This window comes from Peromyscus eremicus, chromosome 14, assembly GCF_949786415.1.
Source record: "Peromyscus eremicus chromosome 14, PerEre_H2_v1, whole genome shotgun sequence".
In the NCBI taxonomy this organism is placed as follows: Eukaryota; Metazoa; Chordata; class Mammalia; order Rodentia; family Cricetidae; genus Peromyscus; species Peromyscus eremicus.
This window is the reverse complement of record NC_081430.1, coordinates 63,667,995-63,681,470: the sequence shown is the minus strand read 5'-3', so window position 1 is coordinate 63,681,470 and position 13,476 is coordinate 63,667,995. Positions and strand designations below refer to the sequence as shown.

The 13,476-nt window shown below is 46.2% G+C and overlaps 1 protein-coding gene across 1 annotated transcript in view; it reads right to left on the bottom strand.

Moving 5' to 3' along the window:
- Window positions 1-13,476, bottom strand: part of Ptprn2 (protein tyrosine phosphatase receptor type N2) — a 749,243-nt gene that overhangs the window by 430,853 nt on the left and 304,914 nt on the right. The window contains exon 6 of the mRNA XM_059279385.1: window positions 12,287-12,635. Coding sequence (XP_059135368.1) covers window positions 12,287-12,635 — 349 coding nt within the window. The remainder of the gene's footprint in view (window positions 1-12,286; window positions 12,636-13,476) is intronic.

Genomic DNA, 13,476 nt, shown 5'->3' with positions numbered 1-13,476 from the left:
GTCCATTCAGAGCCAGCGAGAAACAAGGGTGAGCAGGAGTGCCATGACCCCACAGGCCACCTTGAGTGGAGAGGAACGGTTACTGGTGACCTCATAGGACCTCACTTCAGAACAGCAATTCTCAGCAGGGCACATGGGGAATGTGCAGACAGGGGATGCTCTGTGTGGTGTTGGGGGTCATCACCTAAGCACACACCACAAAACTCATTCCTGGGCACACTTCTGTCCATGCATCTCATTATATGCAAATTCCATCTCAACAACAACAGAATAAGTCTGATGGAAAACCCAGCTTTCTTTTGTTTACTTTGTGGGTACTCAGTTCTAACATCACTTTATCCAGAAGTGTGTCTGACAGTTCAGCTCTGTGTCCCCACCTTCCTGAGGCACACAGCCAGTGCTTCCAGTCACAGGGATCACCCAGGTGTACGCTGGGTCTCACACTAATCCTTAACCTTAGTGGAGTGGAAACATCTGATTGCTACAAATAGGGGTACAAGCTTTGTCTATTTTCCAGACTTCTCTCTTTAGAGCTAAAATTACATGCTTCAAGTAAAATGCTCATCTCCTCCTCCTGTCAACAGGCAGGAGTGAGCTCCGGACATACAGCAGTGCAGTTACATGTGGGCAAGCCTGTTAATACACAGCACACAGAAACTGCATAGTTTCCAGAAACCTTCACACCTACTCCACACTCACAAAGCAGAGCAATGTGTACCATGCTCAGGACCAGAGGGGCCTGTGACGTGACGCCACAGATCCATAGCTAAGTGCAATCTATTCTAAGGGCTCTGACTCTGGATCTGCATGGATAGAGCAGAATGACATGTCCGGTTAGCACTGGTCTGACCACTGAGAGGACAGGAAGTAGTGCTCTGGACTTCCAAAGATGGGCGTTTAGAGCCTTGAAGTGAGTGCCAATGGCAAAGGGATGCACAGGTGACTTTTCCCTAGCTGCAGCTCCACCCCCTTTGGTGGGCTCTCACTACACTCTCAGTTGCACTGCCACATAGCAGGTGCCTTTTCTGGTCTCTGAGGACATCTCTCTAAGCTACTCCAAGAGGGAAGCATGTGGGATCAGTCAGGAGTGAGAAGATGCCATTGTGACTTAAAGTCAGGCTCCACCCAAGTAAGGAAACAGGCAGATGCATGGTGTTTCACATACAGAGTGCCTCTCTCCCACTTCCTTCCATGGTCATAAGGCCAGCCTCACTCACCATGGCACATACACACTCTCTTCATCATGAGAAGGAAAAGAATCACAGTGTGGTCCATGACATTGTCGATACTGAGCTCAGCTTTACAGGGGCCTTGGGACAAGGAGAGCACCCATCTCTAGAAACTGGCATGTACTCAACCTGAGAGACTCAGTGCTGTGGAGCTGGGTCATCAAGAGGAAGAGTTGACTACTTCAGGAGAAAGGAGAAGGACTGTCACGTCCCAAAAATGACTCGACAGTGCTGAGAGAGATGGGACTCAGGCAGACTTGGGAGTTCCACATGGTAGATAGCCTGAGTCTGGCTCGGAAATCAGGGAGTGTTGATCTCATTCCTTCATTGGACAATGAAGGCCAATAAGGTATATATTGCCGTCCAGTGAAGTCATATCCTAAGGCTTTAGTACATCACAACTACTGCCTCAATAATGAGCTAATGATATGGATTGGATGTGCCCATCATTGCCCATCTTTCTTCCCCCCTCCAGTCCATGATAAGCATGTGGATCTCTGTAATAAATTCCAACCACAGATCACTCACTGCGACCCTTGAGCAGACAATGCAGACACAGTCAAGAGCCCTTAGATGTTCAGCCATGCAGGCCAACCACAGCCTCTCAATACGCCCATTACACAGTATAATATTACACATGGGATTTGAGGAGATGGTTCAATGGTTAAAAACACTTGCTGCTCTTGCAGAGGACCCTAGTTCAGTTACCAGTACCCACATTGTGGTTCACTACCATACTAGCTCCATTCCATGGGATCCAACACCCTTTTCTGGCCTCCAGACCTGTACATGGTTTCATACATACATACAAGCAAGAAACTCATACATATAAAATCAATCTTAAAAATTTTAAATGATTATGATTTTTCAATACTACTCTCTTTGTCAAAGTTTAAGCTTGAATTTTAAAATAAAATGTAAATTTCAGCCATTAAAGCCAGGTCCCAAGCTCCACTCATCTACTCATTTACTCAACTATCCATCCATTCATTCATACACATACACACACACATCCTCCCATCCATGCATCCTTCTGCACATCCTTCCCTCACTAATCTCTCCACCTACCTATCAACCAATAAATCTACTTACCTATCCATCCATCCATCCATCCCCATGTATGCATTCATCGTCTACCCACTTATCACTCATGTATCCTTTTGCCTACATATTTCCCATCCACCCATTCCATCCATCCAGTTTATCAACTTATATTGGGCAACCATTATGTTCAGAGCCCAGAAGTAAACATTATTACAAGCAAGAAAATATTGAAAATTAAGGGCATAATTTTCTGGAAGGCTACAAAATTGTTCACATACACACATACATACCACATACCATACACATATAACATATATATGCACATATAAATACATACACACCACACAGATAGAACATACCCCCAAATATTTTGAATCTAGAAGGACTTAGACAGTAGACACCAGAAGCAAACTTAATTTATGGGCAAGGCCAACCATTAGGCTGCTGTAAGAGCCAGGTGTGGTGATCCCAACACTTCGGAGGCTGATGCAAGAGGATCTAGCATTAGGGGTCAGTTGGACTATACAACAAGTCCGTTTTTCCATAATGAAACAAGCCCCATGAGAGGACTGGGTGACATTTCCCACCACTATGTTTTCTCTTAAAATAGACAAGTATTCAGGCTAGCTTGTCACCCAACCTGTCACTTATTCCAGTGTTTAATGAAGCAACTTTCTTTCCTGAATTTCAACTAAATAGCCTCCAAACTTTTGCAAAATAATCTATTTGTAAACCACTGCATGCATTTTACCCTGCAAGCTGTCAGGCTGACATAAACAGATATGACAAACATCTCCTCAAACTTACTATAAACCTTGAAAATATGCAAAGTCTAAAACTCTACATTTTTGAAAAGATTTAAAAACTGTATTACTTATTTTTATTATTGAACAAAGGTAGCCCAGTTAATTTACTGATTTTAAAAAAGATAAAATCCAAATTACATCTTTGGGGTGGGGAGATTACTGTTTGACTTTGGAGCCTGAGTTATTAAAGCAAAAGTAGAAATTGGGTATTTAATAGAAAACTAATAAAATATGAAAATGAGATAGAATAAAAAATAATCTGTGGGTTCCCCCATCATGACCTTGACCCCCGGCTCATACAATCCCTCCTTCCTCTCTTCAACAGGAGTGCCAGAGGTCATCCCAGTGCGTGGCTGTGGATCTCTGCATCTGCTTCCATCTGTTACTGGATAAAGGCTCTCGGATGATAATTGGGGCAGTCACCAATCTGATTACAGGAGAAGGCCAGTTCAGGGACCCTCTCCACTATTGCTAGGAGTCTCAGCTGGGGTCATCCTTGTGGAGTCCTCAGAGTTTCCCTGGCACCAAGTTTCTTCTTAACCCTCAAATGCCCCCCATCAAGACATCTCTTTCATTACTCTCTCCCTCCATCCTGCCCCCAACCTGCCTAACCCAACCCCTCATGTTCCTATCCCCCATCTTGCCCTCCAGTTTACCCAAGAGATCTCTTCTATTTCCCTTTCCCAGGGAAATTCATGCATCCCTCTTTGAGCCCTCCTTGTTACCTAGCCTCTCTGGGTCTATGAACTGTAGCCTGGTTATCCTTTACAGCTAATAACCACTTATTGAGTACATACCATGTTTGTCTTTCTGGGTCTGGGTTACCTCACTTAGGATGATTTTTTTTCTACCCATCCATTTGCAGGCAAATTTCATGATGTCATTGTTTTTTGTTGTTTGTTTGTTGTTTTTTTGGTTTTGGTTTTGTTTCGTTTTTGTTTTTGTTTTTTTAAACTGCTGAGTAGTATTCCATTGTGTGTATTTGCCACATTTTCTTTATCCATTCATTGGTTGAGGGGCATCTAGGTTGTTTCTAGGTTCTGGCTATTATGAATAATGCTGTTATGAACATAAGTGAGCAAGAGACAGATGACCTGGGCTCCCGACAGATAGGGAGCCTGCATGGGACTGACCTGAGCCCTCTGCATGTGGGTGACAGTTGTGTTGCTTAGTCTGTTTGTGGGGCTCCTAGCAGTGGGATCAGGTCCTGTCCCTGGCACTTTAGCTGGCTTTTGAGAACCTGTTCCCCATGCTGGGTTGCCTAGCCCACCCTTGATGCAGGGGGAGGAGCTTGGTCCTGCCTTAACTTGATGTGTCATGCTTCATTGATTCCCATGGGAGACCTGCCTGGAGATGGAGGAGGAGTGGATTGAGGGGTGGATAGATGGGGGACGGGCGGGAGGAGAGGAGGGAGGGGAAACTGCGGTCAGATTAAAACAAATGAAAAGATTTAATTTATAAAAATTTTTAAAAAGAATAAAAAGTAATCAAACAATTTCTGGATATGTGTTAAACCTCACTATAAGTATATGAAATGTAATTGTCTGTGTCCTTGGAATACAGTATAAAGATGAGCCAATGTAATCCTTAAATCAAGAGGCTAAGTGTTGGGAAGCTGCCACTCTCTGTAGGCATGACACCAGGAGGGGGACAGATATGTGAGTGAGACCGAGCAATGCTCTGAGTGCACTTTCCATGGTAGGAAAATGCATTTGTAGATGAATGACAGCTTTTTCCAAGTGTTTAATAAGCCCCATGGCTCTGGTGAGCACCAACAGCCAAACAAGACAATCTGCAGGAGTGCTCCCTCCCCAGAGCCTCCACCAGCATGGGGCAGGTGTCCATTCTCTGTCCTCCACCTGCACAGCCTCTCCCAGGAGCACCAAAGATTTTTATCTTGACTTGCTGGCTGATGCTATCTCATCATCAAGTCAGCTGTGACGCTCAGTCCTAGACCCCTGCAGTGACCTTTCCTGCTGCCTGTCCCTAGTCCAAAAGTTCCAGACCATCCCCACAACCAACATCAGGGCTCACAAACACTCTGCTGCTCTGGACAGGCATTTTCCCTTTCAGATGCACGCTCCCCTCCAGTTCTACACTATGTTGTAAGCATTGGAGGAACTGTTGGGATGGAATGGAAGAGGAGGCAGGCATGACCATGGTGCTGTCAGACCCTGCTTTGTAGCATGCTGACTACAATGCAATGGAGCATTGAAGTGTCCTCCAGGATACCCTGACTGCTCTTTCATGATGATGTTTCTCTCAGATCACCTTCTCTGTGGAAGGCCAAGATCTCCTCATGCCCCCACATGTCCCATATCTTTTTTACACCTACAAGTTCTCTTGAGCTCTGCCTGGGGGATCTACCCAAGTCTTTGAGAGCTGACTGACGAGGAGTTCAGGAGGTAAGTTCCCCATATTCCTTCTACATACTTCTATTGTGTGTTTTCTATGTACTAGATACTTTCCAGGCCCAGAGAGATACCCGTAAACCCTGCCCACCATTCAAGGAACGTTTCTTTATCAACATCAGAAAATGGAAAATAAACTATTGGAGACATGACCTACATATTGTCTACAGTGGTAGGAAGAGGCGAGGGGAGGCACCTCAGTGAGGGGTTCTGTTTTATAAAGGATCATTGGAGAAAACTCACGGAGAAGTGAAGCTTAACTACAGAGTCAAAGGAGGAGCAGCATGGCCCCACTGCATCCTGGGAGAAAGGCTCTCTAGGCAGAAGTAACAAGGACAAAGGCACTTGAGTAGAAAATGCCTGGCTTGTTAGGCCAAGAAAAGAAGAGTTCAGTGTGACTAAAAGGTAGAAGGCAACGGGAAGAGTTACCAGCACATGGAGGGAGAGATGAAGTGGGAGGCTGCAGACTTTACAGGGTCATACACACCACAAGAAGGCTCAGGATTGAAAAGCTCATCTGAGTCACTTCTTAAAAGAACCATCCTGCAGCATGGAAACAAGGTCAAGACAGGGAGGTCAAAGGAAGGTCACACACGACCTCCAGGTCAGTGGTAGGGCAGGTGGAGCAGCACTGGAGAGAAGAAAGGCAACTAAAGTCTGTTGAAGGCAAGCACAGGGCATCTTCTGCCAGACTGGATGTGACTCAGGGCAGAAAGAGGGGGACCCAAACAGTTGGTGGCCAAGCAGTGGGACTGTGGAAGGATCAGCACTGGGGCCTGAAGGTAGGACTGGGAACTCACGGCAGCCCATGTCCCTCCATGACACACTGTCTTGACCAGTCCTGTTAGAAATAATGTCATGTACTCCAACGGCTTACAGGCAAGCTAGTCATGCAGAAATCCCAAAGGTTCACAGCCAGTGGGGTTGATTCTTCCAGACAAGCATCACCACGTGGAAAAGCAAGATGTTTGAGAGTCACCAGACCCAGGTCAAGTCCAGCCCTGCCACACATGCCCCTGGGATCTGGGATACCTATCCAACCTCCTGTAGCCTCTCAAGAGTTCTCACCTGAGTGAAGCTCAGAGAGGAAATGGAATGCAAGGAAGCAGGAAGGTTATCTTCCCGGTGGCCAGCGCTCAGCATGGTTATCCAGAACACTGTCCTCACCTTCTGCTCTGACATGCAACAGTTCAGAAAATACTCTCCCATGGTCCCCATCCAGTTCTTTTTTGTCTCTTCATACAGAGAGGAAATGTGGCAGTATGGACCATGCACACCGCCCTTCAAGACTCTGTACTCCTGAAGACGAAGGTCAGATAAAAGGAGACATGACCAACAGCCATGTCCACAGCTGTGGTGGGGCCCTGAAATGGACACTTCCATCTTCCTGATGAAATAAAGTGTACCTTCTACAATCACTATGTCTCATCTAAGAAAGAATCTCCTCAGATGTCCGTATAGTGAATGATCACTTTAAGAACACTTGGAAGACACCATGAAAAGTTCTACGTTGCTGGCTAGCAAATAGGGATTCAGTAGCACATAATGGAAGTCATCTCCACATAACTGCTACAAACCATACATTGAGCATCTTATGTCTACACTAAGAATCACAAAGGCATCACTGCCACCCCCTTAAGGATGGACTGCAATGAAAAAAAATGATTCTCTGAAAGTCCAGCTGCCCTACTGGAACACAGGGTACAGCTCAGCCCAGTCAAATGCCATCAAAGCAGACCTTCTTTTGTTCTGTCCATTGCACCACAGATCTCTGAGCTCTGGCTTGCTCATAATGACATTTTAAGTAGCTTTCAATGCTCCATGTGGGCTCTAGCAGGGCAATTACATGAAATGTCAGAACATCAAATATGTAGTCCTGAAATAGGAGATCACCTCACAGTGACTCTGCACGCACAGCTGTGCGGGCTGACCTGCTGAAATTATATGTCTTTGCAGGGTTGCCCAAACAAAATGTTACATGCTTTACTGAGTGAGTGATAGCAAGCGGACAGCTTCACTGCAAAATTGCCTCAGTGAGAGAGAAGTGAATCACACATAATAGCTTTCGCTCCTTAGTATGTCGGAAGGAGATTTTAGTCACATCAATATTTATCTTGCTTTCTATAGTCCCCATCATCTCACCACTTTTGCCAGTCCTCACCACCTTTATTATTCCTCACATCATCATCCTCGCCTCTCCATCATCACTCCTTACCGTCATCACCATCTTCACCATCAGCCTCAGTCTCCCCACCCCACATTCACCATCCTCACCCATCATCGTCCTTACCACCTTCAATGCCATCCTTACCACCACAATCACTCTCCCCATGATCACCGCCTTTACCGTAACCACTACCACTCCATCATTGTCATCACCGTGATCACCACCACTAACCTTGCTTCCTTCCTAACCACCTTCACCATCATCATGACCACTGTCCTTATAATTGTCATCACCAACACCACCGTCACCCTCCTTGCTACCCCATCATCACCATCATCATCATCATCATCATCATCACCTTTAACACCCTCATCATCACCCTGAAGCAGTGATTGTGCCCTTTCGTTTAGAGGGCATGCAGTCTGTTTGATTGCTGAAGCCCATTTCATTATTGCTTGATTTCAACAAATTCAGAAAAATTCACTTATCTTCTTCTACCTTCATTTGGGTTTCTACCAAGAGACATGGACATCTACATCAGTGTCTTGTCTATATTTACTGAAAACAATCCAACAGTGTAAAAATGGGCTCACTACAATTTGAGAGGTGTATCATAGTTAAGTGTCATTTAGCTCTCAAAGGTGTCTGAAAAATCAGTCTGGGACAGGCACCCATTGCGTTGTCCGGTGTGCTTCATAGGACTCAAGCAGTCCACCTTTTCATTTCACGTGGGCATGTGGAAAAGTATTATATATGTGGCCTTGGTAAGGAATGGGAGAAGAGAAGCCAAACTGCTTTGTGCAAGTGCATGCCTGTGTGTACATGTGCATGCCTGTGTGTGCATGTGCATGCCGGTGTGTGCATGTGCATGCCTGTGTGTACATGTGCATGCCTGTGTGTACATGTGCATGCCTGTGTGTACAAGTGTATGCCTGTGTGTACATGTGCATGCCTGTGTGTACATGTGCATGCCTGTGTGTACATGTGCATGCCTGTGTGTGCATGTGCACACCTGTGTACATACCTGAAGGCCAGAGGAGACCTCAGGTGACTTGCTCTGTCACTTTTAATTTTATTGTCTTGAGACAAAGTTTCTCACTGAACCTGGAGCTAGGCCATTTAGCCCCAGCCATTTTCCTGTCTCTGTCCCCACAGTGCTGGGTGTACAGGCACACTCCTGGCCATGCACAGCTTTTCACAGGGGTTCTGGTATTTGAATTCAGGTGCCCATGCCTGTGCAGTAAGAACTCTTACACAATGAGCCATCTGGCTAGCCCTTTGGTTTAAAAATATAACACAACAGAAATGGACGCAGAACTTTCTACCACTTTAAATTTTTGTTCAGAGACCGGGGAGAGATAGTCCAAGTGTTAAGAGTAAAGAGACAAGACAGGCAGACAGCTGCTACCTAATGACAGAACTCAGGGAGGAGCCTCGTGAGTCCTGCAAAGCATTGCCCGACCCCCGTGTCCTGGGTGAAATAGAATGATTCTTGTGTATCTGTTATGCAAGACCTCTGTACTTGTTGTTTTTATATTTGGTTAGGAATACAACCAACAACCAAGCCTCATCCCCATGGTGAATGTAATCTGTTTCTGGCACTGGAGGTTTCACATGGTGATATAAAATGTCTAACTGGGGCATTGTCTTCCCCACTATATGGTGACTATATATCCATATATAAAAGGAATGCAAACCGTGATTTCAATGACCAAAGCCCAGGACCTGTTAGCCCAAACAAAAATCTTAATAGTGTTTAGTTGGTATTTAGCCAGCTGGTTCTCGACAAATCCAAACATTTGGTTGGGTACCACCATTAAGCCCTGAAGGTTTTTTGCTCTCCTGGAAAATGAACTTGATGATAACACAGCTTTTGAAGGCTGAGTGAGCAACAATTGGGATAATTTGCAGATGAGTCCATTCATTCATTCACTGAGCAAACGACGCAGCTGTCCAAGATAGCCCTGGGATACAAGCAACAAGCAACAAATGGAGAGTGTGGTGCACTACCTTCCCGGAGCCCAGGGGCCAGGATGGGGCGGGGGAGGGATGGCAAACACTCACTGCACATCCATCTGAACATTTTTAAGGAGAGGACTGGGGTTGGAGTGTTTGTTTTTTAGGGTGGACTCAGCATATCAAGGAACGGGGAAGCTTTCCAGTCCCTGAGGTGTATGTGGATGATAAAGCCAGAGCTTGCCATAAGGGCTAGGTGACCCCTATGGGATATGGCACCCCACCAGCAAACTTAAAGGAGGCAAGGGCAAGGCAGTGGGCACCTCCCAGAAGCGTAGAGTATTTCCATAAACCCCTTATTAGGCCACTCCACATAGTTAAAAGGGAGGTTTATTTTCTGGGGTAACTCACAAGTAAAGGGATAGGTTACAGGATCCAGGAGAGGTGTGGCACAGTTCAGCAGTGTTCTCTGGAAAACTCCACTTGGTCTACCTCCAGCGTCCAGGATCCAGGAACCAAGAGAGCCAGCCCATCTGGATCTCGGGTTTTAAGGGCCCCTGTCTCAGCCTCACCTTGTAGGCATGACAATTACCGAAGCCTCAGTGGGGGTAGTACTTCCAGGTCAAAGCTGGAACAGCTACCCACTATACCCCCTCACTGAGATCAAATAGAAATGGTCACATGTCAGACACAGAGCAGAGGTAACTTAAGCATCACTGGGATACAAGCAGCAAAATTCAGAATGTGATAAAGTCCTTCAGAAAACTGACCAGGCTTCTGAGAACACACCTGCAGACAAGAACAAGGAGAAGCCTGGATGTTTCCAGAAGCCTAAAGGCCTGCACAGGCCTTGTTTCAGAACTAGTTATGAGAAATGTGATGCAGTCAGGAAGTTCGGGCCCTGAAAAGTCACTCTGTAACACTGCTGTTATTAATCCTCACATGCAGTGACGTCAGTGTGGCTGGGTCTATACGCTGTTCCTTCTCTCTCTGTACCCTGCTGGAGTGTGGGAATGTACAATAACATAATGTCTGAATTCAGTTCAAAACCATGCAGGGAGGGTGGGGGTGTGGAGCATGAAGGTCCAGGAAAAGCCATGGCTGAAGCTGGTCTGACATGCACAGGGTTCCCTGCCCATTTCTATTTATGTTGTGTTTAGCATTTTATGTGGCACTTTTAAAAGCATACAGTGAAGTTAGGAACATATGTACGGCAGCTTGGGAAAGTAGCCTGCACACTGTGCAAGCTGCCATGATCACAGGGCAATGGAAACCACAGGCACAGGTAATCTATTCACAAACATATCCCATTTTCCAATTAGATTTTCATTCTTTGGTAGGAAAGTGGTATCCACCTCTTCCTAGTTCCAGTAACTATGGCAGAGTCCAGCAGGAGATGGGGTAGGAGACAGAGAGAAGCAGAAGACCCTGCCCGACCATGAAGGAGAAAGAGCAGGGGACACAGAGAAGGCATGAATACCTGCCCTTAACATCTCCTCGCTGAGGTGCTGGTCAAGGACCAGCTTTGGCATCTGTATGCTGGCCTATGCTGCCAAGTGAGGCTGTTTAAGAGACTCTAGGAGCTAAGGACATGTAAAGGTCACTGGCTCAAGGTAAGCGGTTCCTGGAAGCACTGAGGCTTTAAAATGGAAGGAACGGCCTCTACAGGCAGAACACTGAAAGGAAAGGCCAGCTGTTGGCTGCAGTCTCCTTAGCAAACACAGAGGCATGTGCAGTATCTCTGTGTGCATGCATCTCTAGTGGGCACACCACCTGGGTCATGCATGCTACCCCTAAATCATGAATGAGAGCAAACTATTCTCAATGGTCATGTGGTAATTGCTTTCCTAAAAATGATTGCAGCATTTGAATAGACAAGGAAAACATGAGAATGAGGCTGCCTGTTTGGAATGCAGCAGTGAGAACCAGGACCGTCAATACAAGCTGAGCTTTGCCTACAGAATGATGCAGTGATGCCCATGTAGTCCCCAGATGATTCCCGAGTGCTACCTGCTTAGCTGTAGAGTCCACATGTCTCTATAGGTGAAATCATAACATAATAATTCCACTTTGAGATGGTCTTAGTGAAAGGTTGTTAGAAAGCAAATGAACCAGAACCTTCTGTATGATATAAAGGAGCAGGAGCCAGCAAGCACCTAGCTGTCATTCCCCGTAGATGCCCCCACAGCCTATAGATAGCCATGGAAGTTCATCACTCTTATCAAGAAACTAAAAACCACAGCACTGACAAGGGCCACATTGAGGTCTGCACTATACACCACTGCATTGTGGGTAGTACCACAGACTAGACATTCCTGAGGAGTAACTACTTGACCGTGTATGAGAGTCAGTTCTGGATTTGCCCACCCAGAATGACATGGCATGAATGCCTGACAGCATTCCTGGTCTGTGTTGAAAAACACACAGTAGATGACAGAGTCCAAGAGCCAGCCTTAGGAGGTAAGAGCTAAATCAGCTATCTGTACTCAGAGCACTTACCTCTTCCCCAAAGTGGGGGTCCCTCTGACAGGATTTTCCTCCACCAAGAGGGACCCTGGGCCCACTCAGGATCCCTCTGTCCCATTGTGTCAACAAGAGGTGTGTAATGGAAATACCCTCCAGGAAGAAATCATCAAGGCCAATGCAGTGAAAGCAGACAATTAAAACACTCACCGTCTCCTATGCTCAGGGAGTCTTTGGCGTCTCCTGGAGGTAAAGGCCATCTCTGAGAAGCAGCAGGTGCGGAGAAGGACTTTGATGCTCTCACGGGACTATGTAGAAGGTACTGTGGCCCTGGGTCATTTTCTCCGGGAGGCCTCTGAGCAGTGCTGGCACTGAGTGCAGCAATCAGCTGCTGTTTGTCCACATCACTATCTACCTTAGGGCTGAGCTCATCTGGCTGGAGCCGGTTAAGGGGCCACAGAAGGTTGTCAGGATACTTGACCCGAGCTGCAGGAGGATAGGTCAGTGCAGACGTGTGAGCCACATAGGTCAGGATGTTCTCTGGGAAAGAGTCCTCACCCTAGAGGGGAAGATGAGACAAGGTAAGAGTTACGTCTCCATCGGCCTGTGCTCAGGAGGCCTGGGCTCCATCCTCCATGGCCCAATGGCACCAAGCATCTCTGACATATGAGCACTGTTTATTGGCCAAGCTCCACACTTCGTAGTTACACTAGCAATGGTTTTTAAGTAGCAGCTTTCTTGAGATGCAGCAAGCCATGAAATCATACAATTCTGTAGTTTTTAATGTGTTCACAGATGTGTAAACTTCGCCACTAAATAATTCCTGAACATCCTAAAATCAGAACATTGTGCAGGGTCCCATTTCTCTGTCACCAGCCCAGGCAACCACAGTTTTACTTTCTGCATCTGAGAACTTGGTCCCCTGCAGACATTTGTGTAAAGGGACCCTCATAGCATGTGTCCATTTGCATCTGGGCCACTTTATGGCATGTGCCAAGATCTTCCTCTTCAGGGCTGAGTGAGCCTCCTCAGTACGTTGTTAACACATTCTATTTTTTATAGACCAGATGATGGACACCCAGGCTGTCTTCCACTTTGGGATACTTTGAATAATGCTGTTAGATCACTGTATGCTGCCAAGTCTGGGAGATGGACATATGTTGGTTCTCTTGGGTATAAGCCTAACAGGTGAATTCATAGGGTCATATTATTATCACTATATTTAACATTTCAAGAGCTGCCAGCTTCTTCCGCGGCCCTACCAAACAAAGAATGGGGCTGAGTGTCTCTTGTCATCTCATTATCCTCATAGTTATTTCTACCAGTCAGACTTGTGGCTAGGAAGCAGGATCTCATCACCTTTTATCTTGTTTGCACTCCTCTGGTGCCTGCTGATGTTG